The 20,566-nt window shown below is 39.8% G+C and overlaps 1 protein-coding gene across 2 annotated transcripts in view; it reads right to left on the reverse strand.

The window, feature by feature from the left end:
- The window catches only part of PDCD6IP (programmed cell death 6 interacting protein), a 71,208-nt gene that overhangs the window by 41,721 nt on the left and 8,921 nt on the right, over nt 1-20,566 (reverse strand). Inside the window, exons 2-7 of one of the 2 annotated variants that reach the window (XM_019418603.2) lie at nt 13,287-13,341; nt 11,521-11,590; nt 7,066-7,193; nt 4,265-4,418; nt 3,991-4,091; nt 1,455-1,571 (exon numbers count right to left, since the gene is read on the reverse strand). In XM_019418603.2, coding sequence (XP_019274148.2) covers nt 1,455-1,571; nt 3,991-4,091; nt 4,265-4,418; nt 7,066-7,193; nt 11,521-11,590; nt 13,287-13,341 — 625 coding nt within the window. Of the gene's footprint in view, nt 1-1,454; nt 1,587-3,990; nt 4,092-4,264; nt 4,419-7,065; nt 7,194-11,520; nt 11,591-13,286; nt 13,342-20,566 lie in introns of both variants that reach the window. The other variant, XM_019418602.2, reaches the window with a different exon arrangement.

The following is a 20,566-nucleotide window of genomic DNA, read 5'->3' on the forward strand; positions in this document are numbered from 1 at the left end:
TAAGAGCTTACTTGAAACTAATAGTCCTAGAATTCTAGAAAATAAAGAAACTAAATTTCTAATACTTTAAATTTGCTAGACTGAAAAAAATCCTTCCCATGGAAACCCCTTTTTCAGAAGCATTTTTATGTAAGAATCTAAGCTACCATAATCAAAGTGAACTCTGGACAAATGAGATATGTTGGAATATCTGTGTTTTATTAAAAAAAAATATGCTTTTCAAAAAATAAATAAAAAGTATGCCTTTCTTTGATTTCGTCCGTTGTGAAGTGTAAGCACACATTTTCTTTTTTACAAGACTTGGGGTTCTTCTCTCATAAAAAGACAAATTAATCTGGACTTCCCAAATAATACTTGCAGAGTATCTTCTAATATCCAGGCCATATTTACAATTCCCTAACAGTCCTCTCCCTACCCCCTGCTTACCAATACTCAAAATACAAACGACTCCTGTGAACAGCCCTTGCCCCTCTCATGACATTGACCCAGGTTCACAGCAGGTTTCTGCCAACCTCGATGCTGAGAGGACGGACAACCGCACAGACGGACAAAACACCAACCTCTGCTGTTTACAGGATCTGTTCACAGATACAGCTGACCCTGTGCAATGCAGGGCTTAGTGGCCCCACACCCTCCCCCACAATGGAAAATCTGCGACAACTCTGGGCTCCCCCAGAGCTTAATTACTATCAGCCTACCGGTGACCAGAAGTCTTACCTGTAAAATAAACAAATAACATATATTTTGTATGTTACGTGCTTTTTATGCTGTATTCTTATAAAGTCAGCTAGAGAAAAGAAAATGCTAAAACCACGGAGAAGAGATGACAGATTTACAGTTCTATAAAAAATCTGTGTATAAGTGGATCCACACAGTTTAAACCGGGGCTGTTCAAGGGTCAGCTGTATTACACTGTCGTCCCCTAGCGGTGGAACTGCATATGCCAATTCAGACAAAGGGTGTGCCACGAGTTAAGCAGCTTGGTAATTAATTTAGACTATTCTATATTAAAACAGGGAGGAGCACCTGGGTGGCTCAGTCGGTTAAGCGTCTGACTCTTGATTTCAGGTCAGTCATAATCTCACAGTTCGTGGGATCGAGGCCCGCGTCGGGCTCTGTGCTGACAGTGCGTATCCTGCTTGGGAATCTCTTCCTCCCCCTCTCTCTGTCCCTCCCCCGCTCGCATGTGTGCTCACACGCTCTCTCTCAAAATAGATAAATATTTTAAAAATGGATAAATAAGAGAACTGAATGAAAATCTTACATAATTTTTTCGATACAACATAAGACTTCAAAAAGCACCCAGCACGTAAAACTTAAGGATAAAAACAATCACTTTTCTCTGCTGATAGGGGCAATGAGTAGAAAAGGTTTTTATGAACAAACCTGGGAATCTCACGAAGGAAAAAAAGAGAGAGCCAAGTTACTCAAGTATTTATTTCCAAGAAACTCACCTGCAACCTTGCAATCTCTTCTCCAAATTTCTTCTGCTGTTTTGCCAGGATAGACTGGTGGTACTCAGCATTGGCCTGCATGATACAGTGCTTTGCAGCCAAGACAGGGAACACCTCCTGGAAATAAAAATACTGACCAGGGGAGAGTCCAACCACACAAACCACCACAGACAACACGGGATGCAGGAAGAAAAAGGAAAAGGAGACAGAAATTAGAAATCACCCCATTAATGGTTTAGAGACAGGTTAGTCATTAGGTGTAAACAGAGAAGACAACATGATTTTGCAGGAACTGAAGTCAACGAATTCAATTTTTTTCTTCCAATTAAAATTAAGGGGTTTTGTTTTTGGGGTTTTTTTTGCACTGTTAAGTGAAGCCAATTTAAGTTTTTATAAGGTCTTCAATCAAGCCATGAAGTCAACATTTTGTTTACAAAGAAGAAAGGAAAGCATGCATTAGGAAGAGAAGGAGAACAGACATTCACAGAGGAATACCAAGCACGAGGCTTTAGAAGCTTTCTTAGGAGTCCTTACCCAGCCCTTAGAGTTAACTAAACCACCATTACTCACATATACTAATGAAAATGCTCTATAGCTGACTGTTTCATCGTGTTTTTAAAAGACAAAAGACAGTAAATTAAGTTCCCACTTAAATTCATATCTAAGAGACTTTTTAATAAAGATGATTTCTAGCCACAGAGAGACTATTTAGTATACACACTAACATTTCAGATTACATACTCAGAAACACATAGCAAACAAACACACTAAGTTAATATCTAATACGATAAAGTGTTATTCTGCCCTAATTTGTTTTGAAGAAGATTCCAGTCAAAATTCATTTTAAAAGATCCAAACATATGAACCGAGAAGCACTTATATCGGAAGATGCTCTTCCAAAACGGCAAATCGCAGCCTGCAACCTCACTGTCTTTAGGAGTACGTGCCACAGGAAATCCAAGACTTAAACTAGGCAATCGCTGTCCAGACAAAAATAGGAAAGAATCAAACACTGGATTACCGCCTGGTACGCTTTCCTGGCTCCCAGGGAGTCACTTCCTAGCTTCCTGGATCACTACTTGCAGATATTCCAGTTTTACGACTAGAATATGAAGACACCTTATGAGCTTTATTAGTCAAACGGCAAAAAGACATCTAAATCTCAGACTGTACTCAGGCCAGTTCTCAAGGTAAGGCTGGAGCAGCTTGGTGTTTTAACCGGAGATTCTCCAGGAATACCAGGAATGCTGCAGAGGGAGTTTCCAAGTCTTTGAAGGTGCCATTCTTCTCTCGGTGACACGACTGAACTAATGGCCCAACAGGATGTTACGGGACACTGTGCAGCCGAACGTGAAGTCTCTCGGATGAAAACAAGGTGAGAGAAGATCCCAAGGCTCTTTTCAGGAGTAACAGTATTAACATCCAAGAGTCCTGGGCAACTTTCTAGTAACCTCTTGGTGTATTTTAAATCTCCAGCAATTCCCTCACATCAATCCCTAATTCTCTGACTAAACTAGTGTGTGCCGTTGATGTATTTATGCTTTTTTACTTCACCACGAAAACTGTCTGCAATTTCATAATTTACAAGGCTTCCTGAATGACTTATAGATCAATAAATTCAGGGCGCCCGGCTGGCTCAGTCAGAAGAGCACGCGACTCTTCATCTCAGGGTCGTGAGTTCCAGCCCCATGGTGGGTGCAGAGATGACTTAAATAAACTTTAAAACAATAAAATAAATCAATAAATTCTCCTAGAAAAGATCATGTAACAAAAACCATATGCTATTATCATACAGACAAAACGAATTACCTGAACGTTTCTGAAAGAGTAGTTGAAACGCACTACATTTCCCTCAATCTGTAAGTTTCCTTTTAAATCATTCTGAGTTTACGCGTCAGTCTAATCATATGCTTTGCGTTTGACCGTCACTGACTAGTCTTTTCAAATGCCACTTCAGAAAAGCTTACAGTAAAACAATTAATATTTTCTCTGATGTGCGGCAGCAGGCAGGCGGTTGTTTTCCTTAGCTGTACAGCAGCAGCCCAATTTTCTATCTCTGTTGGCAAAACTTAATTCTAAGCAAAGTCCTGGACGAACCTGCTTTCTTTTCCTTTTGTCTTTATGTCTGTTTTGTGCTTTAAGACTCATCTCTAAGAAAACAGGACAATAATTAAAAGTGCAAATACTCAACATGCACGCGTATCCATGCTTGTGGCAGACTGCCCATGAACCAGAATCACACAGTGCCTTGATGTGACAAAGTTACTGGAGGCAGAGGCTCAAAAATTTCCAGAAAGAAGTTCGGAAAAACAAGTTCAGTAAAGAGTAGAGACAGAGGCACCCCTTAAATACAAAAGAATTTTTCATGCTTCTTAAATAAAAAATTATTTCTACCAACATGTTCTTCAAATGCCTCTCCTAAAACTTCAAGTTTCTTTTTTATAAAACATAATTTGCAACGTTTTTCTTCTATACAAAAACCTCTAAGTATTTCCACATGCAAAATAACCAAGTATTTGCAAAAACAATAACTGACCTTGGGAAGAGTATCTTTGTACTGACACTGTTTAAAAGCATCACCAAAGTAATCTGCGGCCTGATTAGCCAATTTGGCTATGATGGCATCTTTCATTTTATCTGGAATAAAATAGGACATTGGCCATTGTAATTAAAAAATATATATAAAATAATCCGACACATCATAACTTAGTATGAACTCTGAGATCACAAGTTTGTACACTTGTCTTCCTATTTTAAAAGCTGATCGCTTCTCTTCACACGCAACAAAATAGAGAAAAAACCGGAATTACCTCTTGTGGCTTTTAAAAAAAAGACTTCTTGGGCCTGTGCCAGCATAATAAGACTGAGGGTCCCAACAGTATCTGGAGACAGGTCCACCGTAGGCTCTCGACTTAAGGCAGATAAAACTGTCTCTTTAATATGTAAAAAGGCACCACTAGCAAACTAGAGGGGGAGAAAAAGAACTTCTTTAAAATCTATGTAAACTCAGCAAGACTTAACTTTCTACTGTTACACACAAATCATTTCAAATGTTAATTCAGTTGAACAGTTACTATACTTAAATTTTTATATTGTTACAGATCTAAAACATATGACCTACAAACAATAAGGGTATTTTTCCAAAATACTATACAGGAACAGATTTAACTAAGATTAAGAGTAAACCGCAGCAAAACATACAGCAACTTCATGGGACAAATTAAACTTATTTTTAGATATATTTCCCCAAGGCTAATATGAGAATAGAGGTCGGGATGAAATATTATTAAGGAGCTTTTAGTACCGAAATGATCTTGCTTTGGTCCCAAACAATTCCATCTGTCCCACAATTAAACACGCTGTACTTAGGGGAAACCTCAAATAGCACAGGTGATCTGAGGAACAGCACTTACTATCCATTGATAACGATTTCTATTTGGCTTTCAAAGGTCCCTGGTGAAGTGATCCCCATCAGATTTTTTTATTCCGAAATGTATTTTGCTGAGGTTCACCCATAATAACTGCTTTTATGGAACACATGATCCTGGGAAAAAGAAAGAAATCCGTCTGGGATTAGAAGATGTGGGTTATACGGAGGAGCTGCGTCGAGATTACTGAAGATCGTGTGTTAGAGTGAACGCCGTGTTTTCTGCAGTCACGAGGTAGCATGAAACTGGAGTATCTGCACGGAGCGACGAGCCGACCTTGCTTAAATGCACCGAGAGAATCACAGACCGGAACGGCAAGGGACCCAGCCTCTGTCCCAAACGTGGAACGAGAGGCCGGCAAAGGTCACTGAAGAACACGGCCAAGGGTACACAGCTTCCTGGTGGCAAACGGCCTAGACAAGCCTATCTAAGTCTTCTGCTATCACCACCCCCTTTCCACCACACTAGGTGGCCTGCTGCGAATCGCAAAGGCGACTCACAGAATGGAATTTATCATCACATGCCAATTAGCTGAGTTACAGTTAACAGAAAAGTTGACTTCATTTTCACATTTTAAAATATTGGCCCTTTAGAGGCTCAAAAAGAAAAGTATGTCTGTCATCCATGCCCACTGAAAACTGCGCGGCAAGCCACAATTTGGAGCGTTGTTTGCTTAAAATGCATCTTCCTCTCACTTTCTTAGAAGAGCATTCTTAATCTCACTTGTAAACTGAAACAACAGGAAAAATCAGACTCCACCTCTGGGACAAGCAAATTCCACAGCCATGGAAGACAGGAAGCACCTCTGGAATTCCATAAAATTTAGAATCAGAACCTGAAACCTCAACGGACCACTTTATTAACACGCTGGCCTTTGAGTCCCTTGTGTGTCAAATGGGGAGGCATTACACATACAACACGCATCACGAGGTTCATCTGAGAGTCAAATACTGTATGTGAGCACATCTGTAAATTGTAACACAATCTAAAGCATGAACTAGATCATTCGACAGCAATCATTTATTCTTTACGTTAAAAGAAAAAGAAAAGCTGAGTAAATAATACACTGCCACCAAATAAGACGCCGTATTAGTGACAGTACCCAAAATCCAAATTTAGCTAGCTTGAGAACATGACATATCTGACCACATGTAAATATGCCCTCTCCACAAGCCAGAGTTAGAAGTTTCTTACTAAGAGGCCTTAACTTTGGTGACAATGGTAAAATATTAGCTGTGTCTCTTAAGAAAAAATATATTTAAATAACGTACATCTGACCCTTGAACAACAGAGGTTTGAACTGCGCAGATCCACTTATACATGGATTTTTTTTTCAATAAATACAGCACAGTACTGTAAAAGTATTTTCTCTTACATATTTACTGTAAGAATACAATATAAAATACATAAAATGTACACAATACAGGTTTTTTTAATTTTTTAAGTGTATTTATTCTGAGAGAGAGAGAGAGAGAGAGAGAGAAAGTGTGAGCAGGGGAGGGGCAGAGAAAGAGAGAGAGAGAGAAAGAGAGAGAGAGAGAGAGAGAGAGAGAGAGAGAGAGAATCCCAAGCAGGCTCCATGCTGTCAGCACAGAGCCCAACACGGGGCCTGATCTCACGAACCTTGAGATCATGACCTGAGCCAAAATCACGAGTTAGATGCTTAACTGACTGAGCCACCCAGGCGTCCACAGACAATACATGTTATTAAACTGTTTATGTTATCAGTAAGGCATCCAGTCAACAGTGGGCTATTAGTAGTTGCGTTCCAGGGGAGTCAAATGTTACAGTGTATTTTTGACTATGCAAGGGGTCACCACCCCTAACCCTCACGCTGTTCAAGGGTCAACTGTACAAAATTTTTTAATGAGATCAATTATTTAAAAGGGACTTAACCAAGAACTTCATCTCAAACATTCAATCATTTATTCTCCCAACATTTACTGAGCCTTTATTATGTGCCAGGCACTGTCCTAGGTGCTAGGTATACAACAGTGAGGAAAAACAGAGCTGGTCTATAGGTAAATAGTTTAGGGATTTCAAAAGTGTGAATCAATTCATTAAAAAGTACATTACTTTTCAAGGACGTATCTGTGTATAAAGAGACATCTATAAGCCTAAGTACAAGTTAGTTGCAATTTAATCCAAGTTAGTGTTGATTATGTGGTTACTGTTCTGCATACCTGGTAATGCTTAGCAGCGACTTTCAATCCTTCATCATTATCCAGGTTCTGTTCTGCTGCAATCTGGCTAGCTAATGCTGCACAATTGAATAACACACAGCTCTTTTCATATCCTAAGCTTGCAAGAGCTGTAAAAAATTAAGAAGGAAAAATTTATCAGATTATTTTCTCTAAAGGAAATAAATGTTTCAAAGATAGATACTATGAAATCTCTCCCACCGGCTCTCACAAAAACAAGTTTCCAGACCTGTTTTCTCACCCATAATAGTACCCATATTTCCAATGCTGCCCGGCCAGGCAGCAATTTATTTATTTCCACAACGATAATCCCATCATCTAAAATTCAAAAGATCAAGGAGTTATTCTTTCCTCTCCTTTCCGTCCACAATGCTACTAGGTTCCAAATGAAAAGTCATTCTCATGTCAACTCTCACTGAAAGTCAAATAAATTGTTTTCCCATCACCTCTCAAAATTTTACAGAAGATTGGTGTGTGTGTGTGTGTGTGTGTGTACACACACATATATCTTCTCACCACATTCAAGCCAGTAAGTCAGTTCTTCCCTGTGACAAACCTAACCCAAGGCAGGCACCTCCAAGTCTCACACCCTTATCCCGAGACATCCATCAGAAGGCTAGATTGTGCAAGTAGTTAAAATACAGCTCTGATCAGGAAACCACACAGCTCACATCCACTGGGACAGCTACCATCAGGAACAGAAACGACAAAAAATAACAACTGTTGGCAAGCATGTGGAGAAACCGGAACCACTGTGAGCTGTTGCTGGGAAGGTGAAACGCTGCAGTCCTGTGGAAAGCAGTATGGCCGTTCCTCAAACACTCGGAAATAAAACTCCCACTGGATCCAACAATTCCACTTCTGGGTATGTTCCAAAAAGAACTGAGAGCAGTCACAGAAAGGTATGTTCACACCCACGTTCGTAGCCAAAAGCTGGGAGAAACCCAAGTGTCCGCTGATGGGGAAACACGTAACGGAGTATCATTCGGCCTCAAAAAGGACGACTTCCTGTCACATGCTACGCCACGGACGAACCCGAAGGGCACTGTGCTAAGTGAAATAAATACGCAGATCTCAAAAGGCAAATCGAGGCACGCCTCATTTTACTGTGCTTCACTCTACTGAACTTTGCAGACAACCGCATTCGTTTATGAGAGGCAGTGGCAACCGCACCAAGCAAATCGGCCAGCACCACTTTGTCCAACAGCATGTGTTCACTTGGCATCTCTGTGCGACATTCTGGTAACGCTCACAGGACTTAAACCTTTTGCATCATCATTATTACATATGTTATGGTGATCTGTGACCACTGATCACAAGTCCCTGAAAGTTCAGATGACAGCATCTTTTAGCAACAAAATTTTAAATTAAGTTATATACATTGTTTCCCACACATAATGCTATTGCACACTCTGAACAGACTACAATATACCATAAACATCACTTTCATATGCACCGAGAAACAGGACAAAGCTTTACACTTGAACAAAAATATACTTGCACTCTCGTTCTTGGTATCCTAAAATTACACAATGTTCTAATGAGTGGGTAGCCCATGCTTTATTTAGCCAAGACATTACTGAAGGACATTTTTTTTATTTTATTTTTTATTTTTTAAAATTTACATCCAAATTAGTTAGCATACAGTGCGACAATGATTTCAGGAGTAGATTCCTTAGTGCCCCTGACCCATTTAGCCCATCCCCCCTCCCAGCACCCCTCCAGTAACCCTCTGTTTGTTCTCATATTTAAGAGTCTCTTCTGTTTTGTCCCCCTCCCTGTTTTTATGTTATTTTTGTTTCCCTTCCCTTATGTTCATCTGTTTTGCCTCTTCAAGTCCTCATATGAGTGAAGTCATGCGATTTTTGTCTTTCTCTAATTTCACTGAGCATACTACCCTCCAGTTCCATCCACGTAGCTGCAAATGGCAAGATTTCATTCTTTTTGATTGCCGAGTAATATTCCACTGTATACAGACCACATCTTCTTTATCCATTCATCCATCGATGGACATTTGGGCTCTTTCCATACTTTGGCTATTGTTGACAGTGCTATCAACATTGGGGTGCACGTACCCCTCTGAAACAGCACAGCTGTATCCCGTGGATAAATGCCTAGTAGTGCAACTGCTGGGTCGTAGGTAGTTCTATTTTTAGTTTTTTGAGGAGCTCCATACCGTTTTCCAGAGTGGCTGCACCAGCTTGCATTCCCAACTGAAGGACATTTAATTCCCAATATCTGCTACCGGAGTGCCTTGATGAACTATGTCCTGCTCTATTTATGTTAAGTCCTTTGCTTCCCACGTCTGCCAGGAAGAACCTATCTCACTTAAGTATCTTCTAGTTCTGGCACCTGCTCCTTGCTCTCAGCCCAGCAACGTGGCATTGCAAATGCCAAAGAAAAAGAAAAATCCTTTTCTTGACCTGGTCTCCCTCTCAGCATAATGCCTTGTCCTTAAACCCTTACTGAAAATCTTTTAAGATGAGCAATCCGCATTTGCAGTTCCCATCTCCTCACCTCTGGTCCACCCCTCAACCTGATGTAGGGGCATGCCCCTAGTGAAACTTCTTTCATTACCAAATCCACTGACTTCTCCAACTTTATGTGACTTGACCTCTGCCACAACGATTCTGTCAGTGAGGTTCCAACCTGGATAGATACTAAAATCACCTGGAGGTATTTTCAAGGGTACCAATTCCAGTGGTCCACCCCGGAAATTCTTCCTATCACATCTGGCATTCTGTATCTTTACATGTGTACCTTTCACATTTTCCTCAGGTAATTCTAACATGCGGCCAGGTTCAGGAACCACCGGACTATGTGACCTTGGCAACCCTTCTGGCACTCAATGCCGTGCCTCTATTCTTCTCTGGTTCCTCTGAGATCTGAAAGCTTTTTCTCATCCTCATTCCCAGGAACCTGTTCCTGTTTCCTTTGAACGTTATTATCACCTAGCTCTGGCCTTCACACTTTTCCCGATCTACGGACTACCAGAGGAAATAGATTTATTATTATCATTTAACGATAACTGTTCCCAAATCTACATCTCTACCACTCTGGACTTTTAAATCTCGTTTCCAAATGCCAAAAAAAAAAAAAAAAAAGAAAAAAATTCTACCCACACACAGCATACAAAAGTCAAACTCAAATTGCCTTCTGGAAGGAATATCCAACAAGTCAAACTGAGTTATAAATCTTAGAGTCAACCCTCAACTACTCCTCTTCCTTCTGAGAGACATTCGGCAGATCCAGTCAGTTTCAACTCTGAAACGTCGCTCAAATCCCCTCCTTCTCCTCTGACCCACACCTACCACCCTCTCTCATCTCATCTGTCACCAGTCTCCTCACTGGTCTGTTCGTCTCTAGGACCTGGAGTCAGGCTTTCTGGAATCACATCCCACTTCACCAAATCCTTCCCTTATGACTTAGAAAGTCCCTTCATCTTTCTAAACAAGTGTGTTCAACTGGTAATAACAGTGCCTTTCTTCATTGGGCTTTTGGGGAATTCAGGAAGATAATATATGTGAAGCCCTTTCCACAGTGCCTAGGTGGAGTAAGTACTCAATAAATTCTAGCTATTAACACGTAAGAGAGAAGAGTACACATGCATAGTATATTCGCACCTCTTCACAATCTGCTTTCCAATGTCTTCACCCTCCATAATCCTCAATTCAACCTATGGTTTCAAGCCTTAACGATAATTTTATTAGTATGCATCATACATAATTTGTACCATATACTATATGTTATATTACGTATTCTCTATAATGCATATGTACCATAAAACATGTGTTACGTGTACTTATTTACAATAAAATACATTCCTATCACTTACTGCAGCTAATATTCACTGCACACTCTCCTAAGGACTCTGCACGTATCCACCCATTTAATCCACACAAGAGCCCAAATGAGATAAACAGTATTTCACAGTACTATGTATTCCCCGTTTCAAAAACAAGAAAATTAATGCACACGGTGGTTAACCTGCCAACCCGCCTTCGTTCTTCTGACCTTTGGTTATAATGGTCTACCCGTAACATTACTTTTTAGCTGGGAAAACCAAATTCATCCTTCAGAGCTTAACCTGAACACAGCTTACTTTCAACAAGCAGAATTCCTGTCTTCCTCATTTACGGGCTCACTACTTTGTGCATATCCTCATAGACTATCCGTTATATTTTGGAATGATCAGTTGTTTTCCTAAACAGACTGAATACAACTGTCTCATTTGTTCTTATAACTAGGACAGTGCCTGGCAAGGCACAGGCTCTCTACAAGTATTTGGAAATTACATTAAAAGTTGAAATTTAAAAAAAAAATGTAAACATTTTTATTATTTACAAAAAGCTGTCAGGAGAGCAATTTTTAAAGCCTAAAATAATACAACGTGTTTAGCCCAAGTGTCTTATCATTTTTTAAAAAGTCATTACATACCCAATTTTACAGATCCTCCAAAAAGTGAACCTTTATCAAAAGCATCCTTCCAGGTAAATGTCAAGCAGATCTTGATAGAAAAAGAGCAAAGAGAAAATTATCTCACCTTCTTGCTTCTCATTAAATATTAGGTCTATCTTGAAGAAAAATCCACAATGAGGAAAAGGACTAAAGCTTGTCAAAACATTATCTTCTGTAGACAACTAACTCCTTTCCCTTTTCCTGGACCACAGAGTTTTCTTTTTTAAAAGTAAAATACTAGCACTATGATATTTCCAGTGGTCATTCTGCCTCAGTAATTGTGCATATATTGTCCTCTCCAGAAAACACTACCTTACTCATCTTTACAACACACAACGGCATGAACAGAACAGGCACTTAATAAATGATTGTCAAATAAGCCAAGAGAAGCAAAGGTTTCCTTGAATATAAAATTAAAAAGTACTCCCTGATGACAAAAGGAGAAGGGTTACCTTTGGGGGAATGAGATAATATGTTATTTCTTGATTTGGGTTGTACTTATACATGTGTATTCGCTTTATAAAGATTCAAGCTATAAACATGATATTCACTTTTGTACGTATGCTATACATAAATTAAAAGTCTACTTAATAAAAAAAAAGCGATTTCACTCTGATTCTAATGTATTCCACATATAAAGGTTAAAAACAACTTACCTCTTTTAAATTATGTATTGCAATCCCAAGCAAAAATTTTGTTAACTCTGGATTAGAGAAATTTTCAATACACACAAAACTAGAGAGAATAACAGAATGAACACCATACAGCCATCACAGTTTTAGCCTTTTGAATGTCTTGATTCACCTACTCCCACTTTCCATGTCCCCTCCCAAACCTACACACATACTTTTTCCTCCTTGAGTATTTTAAAGCAAATTTCAACATATTACATCACCTGTAAAAATTTTACAAGAATGTTTAAAGCATTTTCCATAAACTACGTATTTTGAAACTTAAAATGTCACACAAATTGAAAACTTTTAACAAGTCTCTCAAACAAAACTGTGAGAAATCATCAGCATTTTTAGTATCTAGCCTTTAAACGAAAGCAAATATTCTTGTAGTATAACATCTAATCATAACAGCACTTGCAACTTTATATGCAAATATAATTTGTGTCAATTTTTAAAACACAGACACTGAGACTAATACTTCAGTTTCCTTTTTTATTCTGTGTAACACAAAGGGAAGGACATCACAGACTATGTTAATCAGTCAACAGATCCTATTGATATAAAATACAGGGGGAAAAAATGCAGTCCAATGCTCCACATAAACCCAAAAGTTACTAAGGAATGACATGAACAGGAACAGAATTCCAAGAGACTCTTCCAAAAGATATAGATTCTCATCAGATGGGCTTACAAGCTTCTAATTTGTATCAAAAGGTCTTACAGAAAGATAAAATAGGGAAGAAGCACCATTTATTTTAAAAAGTGATACCATGGGGCGCCTGGGTGGCTTAGTCAGTTAAGCAGCCGGCTTCGGCTCAGGTCATGATCTCGGGGTCCATGAGTTCGAGCCCCGCGTCAGGCTCTGTGCTGACCGCTCAGAGCCTGGAGACTGCTTCGGATTCTGTCTCCCTCTCTCTCTAGCCCTCCCCCATTCGCGCTCTGTCTCTGTCTTTCAAAAATGAATAAATGTTAAAAAAAATTTTTTTTTTAAATGATACCATGTGTCGGAAGAAATGGGTGTTTGCCATTATTATCATATAACTTCAAAACAAATTAAAATTAATAACTTACCTGATTTTCAGAGAATGGGAATTTGGGTTCAATGGAACAAATTTGATCATAATATCTAAAAAAAGAAGAAAAAAAGGAAAATTTATAATTACCAAAGCTAAATATTATATACATTTACATATACACAACTAGTTTATGAGTACACAAAAATTATTCACTCTTACTTTGAGCAGCCCACAAATCAAATTCAATCAGCCATTTTAAAGTTAATAAACATAATCTTTTAATGTGTAAATGAGAATGTGAAATGCATGCAATAAAAAAATTTGTGAACAAAAAACTCATACTCACCACTAAAGAAAAATACATACCAAGTGTATTGGCTAAAAGGAAACTAACATCTGCCCAGAACCAAAGTATTTCTTAAAATACTACTTCTTATTAAGGCAACTGTTTATATCCATTGAGCAAATTAACATCTCTGATAAACTGCTATTTAAAAACAGGTTTACTAACTTTCACATATGCCTTGGACATCTCCACTTCTGCCCATCTCCACTGTCACACCCTTCATCAAAGCTTCCACCCTACCCAGAAATACACTCACGATTATATGGTCAATTAATTTCAACAAGGGAGGCAAGAATATGCAATGGGAAAAAGGCAATCTCTTCAACAAATGGTGTTGGGAAAACTGGACAACAACATGCAAAAGAATGAAACTGGACCACTTTCTTATACCACACACAAAAATAAACTCAAAATGGATTAAGGACCTAAATAAATGTGAGACCTGAAACCATAAAAATCCTAGAAGAGAGCATGGGCAGTAATTTAAGAAATTTACAAAACAGAATAACAGAATTTAAGAAACAAAATAAACGAGGGACGCCTGGGTGGCTCAGTTAAGTGTCCGACTTTGGCTCAGGTCATGATCTCACAGTTTGTGAGTTTGAGCCCCACAACGGGCTCTCTGCTGTCAGTGCAGAGCCTGCCTCAGATCCCCTGTCCCCCTCTATCTCTGCTCCTCCCCTGCTCACTCTGTCAAAAATAAACATGAAATAATAATAATAATAAATGAAAAAGAAAAAAAGAGACAAATCAAAAGGCACACTCTTAACTATAGAGAACTGATGGTTACCAGAGGCGAAGTGGGTGAGAAAATGGGTGAAGTAGGTGAAGGGGATTAAAAAAGAGTACATTTGATTTTTTTTATTCTTATTTTAATTCCAGTTAACATACAGTGTTGTGTTAGTTTGAGGCGTACAATATAGTGATTCGCTAATTCTATACATCAGCCAGTGCTCGTCACAAGAGCACTCCTTAATCCCCGTGACCTGTTTCACCCACCCCCCACATCCCCCCTCACCCCCGCCCCGTAACCATCAGTTTATTCTCTACAATTAAGAGTCTGTCTCTTGGTTTCTCTTTTTTCCTTTGCTCATTTGTTTTGTTTCTTAAATTCCGCACATGAGTGAAATTACATGGTATTTGTCTTTCTTGGACTTCTTTCGTTTACCATTGTACACTCTAGCTCCATCCATGTCATTGTAAATGGCAAGATTTCATTCTTCTGTATGGCTGGGCAATATATACACACACACCACGTCTTTATCCATTCATCTATTGATGGACACTTGGACTGCTTCTGTAATTTGGCCATTGTAAATTATGGTTTTTTTTTTGTTTTTTTTTTTATTTTTTTATTTTTGGGACAGAGAGAGACAGAGCATGAACGGGGGAGGGGCAGAGAGAGAGGGAGACACAGAATCGGAAACAGGCTCCAGGCTCCGAGCCATCAGCCCAGAGCCCGACGCGGGGCTCGAACTCACGGACCGCGAGATCGTGACCTGGCTGAAGTCGGACGCTTAACCGACTGCGCCACCCAGGCGCCCCAAATTATGTTTAAACAAACAGAAAATGCACAGACCTTTTCAAATTAGTGTTTTATTTGGGTAAATACCCAGTAGTGGAATTACAGAATCGTATGGTAGGTCTATCTTTAACTTTTTGAGGAACCTCCATATTGTCTTCCACAGTGGCTGCACCAGTTCGCATTCCCACCAACAGTGCACAAAGGTTTCCTTTTTCTCCACATCCTTGCCATTACCTGCCATTTCTTGTTTTTTACTTTAGCCATTCTGGCAGGTGTGAGGTGATATCCCATTGTGGTTTTGATTTGCATTTCCTTGATGATGAGTGACGTTGATCATCTTTCATGTATCTGTTGATCACCATGTCTTGTTTGGAAGAATGTTCGTGTCTTCTGCCCATCTTTTAACTGGGTTATTTGTTTTGGGGTGTTGAGATTCAGAAGTTCTTTATACATTTGGATACTAACCCTTCATCAGATATGTCATTTCCAAGTATCTTCTCCCATTCCGTAAGTTGCCTTTTGGTTTTGTTGTCTCCTTCACTGTGTGGAACCTTTTTATTTAAGGTAGTCCCAATAGTTTATCCTTGCTTTTGTTTCGCTTGGCTCAAGAGACCTATCTAGACAAAAGCTGCCACGGCCAATGTCAGAGAAGTTACAGCTTGTGTTCTCTCCTAGGATTTTTATAGTTTCAGGTCCACATTTAGGTCCTTAATCCATTTTGAGTTTATTTTTGTGTATAAGAAAGTGGTCCAGTTTTCCCAACACCATTTGTTGAAGAGACTTTTTCCCATTATTCTTTCCTGTTCTGCCAAAGATTAATTGGTCATATGTACTGCAGGTTCATTTCTGGGTTTTCTATTCTGTTCTATTCATCTATGTGTCTATTTTTATGCCAGTACCATACTGTTTTGATCACTAAGTTTTGTAATATAACTTGAATTGTAATACTTCTAGCTTTGCTTTTCTTTTTCAAGATTGCTTTGGCTTTTTAGGGTCTTTTCTGGTTCCATACAAATTTTAGGATTATTTGTTCCAGTTCTATAAAAAATGCTGCTGGTATTTTGATAAGAATTGCATTAAATGTGTAGATTGCTTTGGGTAGTATAGATACTTTAACAATATTTACTCTTCTAATCCATGAACATGGAATGTCTCCATTTGTGTCATCTTCAGTTTCTTTCATCAGTGTTTTATACTTTTCAGAGTACAGGTCTTACACCTCTTTGGTTAGGTTTATTCCTAGGTATCTTATTATTTTTGGTGCAATTGTAAATGGGATTGCTTTCTTAATTTCTTTCTGCTGCTTCATTACTGGTGTATAGGAACGCAACAGATTTCTGTATGCTGATTTTGTATTCTGCAACTTTATTAGACTCGTTGATCAGTTCTAGCAGTTGTTTGATGGAGTCCTTCAGGTTTTCTATATATGGTATCATGTCACCTGCAAATAGTTAAAAGTTTTACTTCTTCCTTACCAATTTGGATGCCTTCTGTATCTTTTTGTTGTCTGACTGCAGTGGCTAGGGTTCCAGTACTACGTTGAAAAGAAGTGGTGAGAGTCGCCATCCGTGCTGTGTTCCTGACCTTAGGGGAAAAGTTCTCAGTTTTTCCCCATTGAGAGTACATTTATCTTGATAAGCACTGAGTAATGTACAAAAATGCTGAATCACTATATTGTACACTTGAAACTAATATAACACTGAATGTTAACTAAACTGGAATTAGATTAAAAAAAAAAAAAAAAAAACTTCTACCCTCCCTTTAAAGTAGACTAATCACAAAGTCTCCTTGAGTCATTTGTCATTCTTCTCAGTCTACTCTCCACACAGCAGCCAGAACAATCATCAAACAAGAAGCAATCTTCTTCCTCATCAGGCTGACCTTTGAGCTAACATGAGAGATTGGGGATATCCAAGGCAAAGCCTTCTAACTGGCCTCTCTAACCCTTACTCCTTCCCTTATTACCTCCCCTCCCCTCCCCACCTTCTTCAGGGCTATCACTCCAATGACTGTTTCTGAGGCCAATCTTCCAGGGGGAGGGGCAACACGTGTGAGACCAAGTTTTTGGCTGACATGGCCACAGGTTTGGTTACAAACAACAAGATCTGAGCAATTAAGTAAACACAATGAAGATAATGGACACTAATTTCTAACTGTCAGAGAAAAGAGTTACAAATACGGAAAGAGAAATGGCTAGAATAAGTTCTGTAGTTTTTGCTTGGAATTGGAGGTATCAGTGTGATTTTCTAATATGGTAGAGAAATCCAGGGGTGCCTGAGTGGCTCAGTTGCTGGACGTCTGACTTCGGCTCAGGTCATGATCTCACGGTTCATGGGTTCGAGACCCACTGTCAGTGCAGAGTCTGCTTCGGGTCCTATGTCTCCCTCTGTCTCTGCCTCTCTACCCCTACCCTGCTGGCTCCCACACACTTTCCCTCTCTGTCTCTCTCTTTCTCAAAAATAAACTAAACAACAACAAAAATACACACACGTACACACACATGTATATACAGTGGAGAAATACAAAAACAGGTATAAATGTGTGTGTGAGTGTATTTCCTAAACATATATGCTCAGAGGGCCTAGAAGCAATAACACCTTGGTGGCATAAGCACATCTAGAGCCCAGATGAATAATTCTCTGCTTTAGGAGCCAACACTCCTTCAAGAAACGACAGATTCCATGGCGGAGACGGAGAAAATTCAAGAATCAAACCTAAAACATCTTGCTATGTCAGATAGTCAAGGAAGTACTCAAAAAACGAGGACGTGTCAAAAAGACGTAAGAACTAGCTTTAAGGGGCTCCTGCTAGCCAAGTCCAGAAAAAATTAAATGAAATAAACAAATCATAACCCATTGAGAAAAATAAGAACACCAATTTGAAGCAAACAAAATAAAGAGATGAATAGGGAAAGCCCTACTGTACAACGGCAGCTCGTAACACTAGAAGCTATAACAGAGTTGGAAAAATCACCACGGCACCTTTCAGAGTATCTGTTTCAGTTAAGATATATCAATGGATGCTAACACAAGAAAGTCTGATGGAAACAGGGTATTACAAAGATTCAAAGTATCTCCCCACAAAGTACTTACTAATTTGTTCAACATACTCATCAACTGTAAGGTCAAGAAACCCAGCAGACATCATCTTGATCAAATCATGAAAGTTAAACACATGGCACCAAACAACATCAAGTTCTTCCTGAGATGCACAAAACCAAAAACAAAAGCCAGCTGCACTTTGGTGGTACTGCTGCCCAAAAATGCATAAATCCTAAGAAAAAATAAGACGAACCCTTACCGAGGGAATTCTACAAAGTAAGCAGCTTATACTCTTTAAAGATGTCAAGGTTGTGAAAAACGAGGAGAAACTGAGGAACTGCCCCAGACGTAAGCAGACTAAAGAACCAATTAAATGCCAAAGGATCCTGGATGAGATCCTGAGCCCGTAAAAATATCATTGGGACAATTAGCAAAATTTGAATGCATTTTATGGGTTACACGGTAATATTCAATCAATGCTAACTTCCCAATTTTGAAAGCTGTACCGTGGTCATGTAGAATATTCTTGTACCTAAAACATTCTCGTACTCTGAAAAAAAAAAATGAACTCTGAATTATTAAATGTTGAAACGCTTTAACTCATTCCTATCATACTTAAAATTTCATCCACAATTTTTGACAAGGTCTGGCATTATCCAGCCATCATCCACCTCTCCAGCCTCATCTGAGAATATTCACTACACGTTCTATTCATTAGTCTATGCTCTCTCCTGGCTCAGGGCCTCCACCAGTTGTTTTTTTTTCCCCCTCTCTGGACACTTTTCCTATCACGATTTCCTGCTTTTCTTATCTAGGCTGATGTACCATCAAAAAAGCCTTCCCTCATTTGTTCGTTCACCCATTCATTCAAAAAATATACACTAAGAGTTTACCATGTACCAAACACAGTTCTAGGACATAGAAATTCAGCAGTAAACAAACATTTAAAATTTTGAGCCCTTGTAGAGCTTTACTTGTAGAGGGGGAGACAAAATAGATAAGTCAAAATACAGTACAGGAGACCGTAATTAGTGCTATGGAGAAAAAAGTAAAAAGGATAAGGTGTTGCACAGGGTGAGGACTGTGGTCTTCAATCACAACATGTGATAACTTGACACACAGAAGAAATAAAACAATTTCAAAAACCACAGATAATAGAGAAGGTATGAAGGAGGTGATGTGATGAGGCCAGCAGGTAAGTGAGGTAAAAGATTAGCAGTCGTGGGGCCATCAAGTGCCAAAAACTGGGACAAGAGCATATGCCCGAAAACACCCAGCCACGGCCAGGCGGCCAGTATGGTCACAGGGCCAGCACAGAAGATGGTGGAAGATGCAATCAAAGAAGTAATGATGTTCTGAGCAGAACCGTAAGACTTTCGGTTTCTACCATACGGAGGAAGAGGGGAACCTATCAGAGTCTGGACAGAAGAGTACCACGAGCTCATCTGTTTGCACAGTCACCATCCACGCCGCCGCGTGGAAAACGGGCTTGCAGCTGTGCAAGAGCAAAGGCGAGAGGTGGGTCAGGAGGCTACTACAGTAACCCAGGCAGGAGATGGGGGGAGCGTAACTCGGCTGTTTGTTCCACAGTGGTGGCAGAACTGAGGAGGACGGTCAACCTAACTCCTGTTTTAAACCAGGAGTTTAAACTCTCCCTTTATAATCTCTCGGGCCTCTGAATTCGTCCTCCATAGAACTTACCAGTTTGTAATATACCTACTTACGGAATTATGTATGGTATCTTTTTTCTCAAACCATTCTAAGCTCCATGAGAGCAGAGAATGCGTCTGTTTGCTATTTAATTGCTAGCCCCAGATATGTCACTAAGCTGCCAATTTTTAAAAAGTAACCTTTTTTATCTCTGGAAAGTAAAACCCAAGACTCTCTGTTTTGTGAACCAACAGGAACTACCAAAGCGCAGCCCACAAGGAGACACCAGCCAGGTCCCAAGGACTGGAGACAAAAGAAGGCAACAGCACGCAAGGCCCAGCAACAAGGCTGACAGAGCAACTGTTTCTGAGAAGGGCTATTGTCGGCTTCGCCAAGCAAAAGGCAAAGTCAAGATAATACGCAGGTCTTGACACAACAAGAAGGAAAACTCCTGCCAGCCCTGTAAGCTTCTTCCCTGACCTGGGCCATCTCAGATGGAGGGCACTCTAGGTACACAGCCGCCCAACTGTCATTAGCTAGATTCATTCTCCAAGGAAGAGTATCCGGTCTGGCTGAGAGGGCCCCAGGGGAGGGGGTGGGCAGTCACAACACAGTCACCTTCACTCTCTGCCTCAGTGACACCCAAGTTCCAGCACGCCCTCCTCTTCTCCCAGAAAGCCCGGCCATCTCAACTTGAGCAGCTGGCTCAGCTGCTGGAGACAAGCAATGTGCTGAGTCACCAACTCCCAGCCTGAGACTGTACATTCACTGCC

Source organism: Panthera pardus, unplaced genomic scaffold, assembly GCF_024362965.1.
Source record: "Panthera pardus isolate Hobbes unplaced genomic scaffold, ASM2436296v1 HiC_scaffold_16, whole genome shotgun sequence".
Classification (NCBI taxonomy): Eukaryota; Metazoa; Chordata; class Mammalia; order Carnivora; family Felidae; genus Panthera; species Panthera pardus.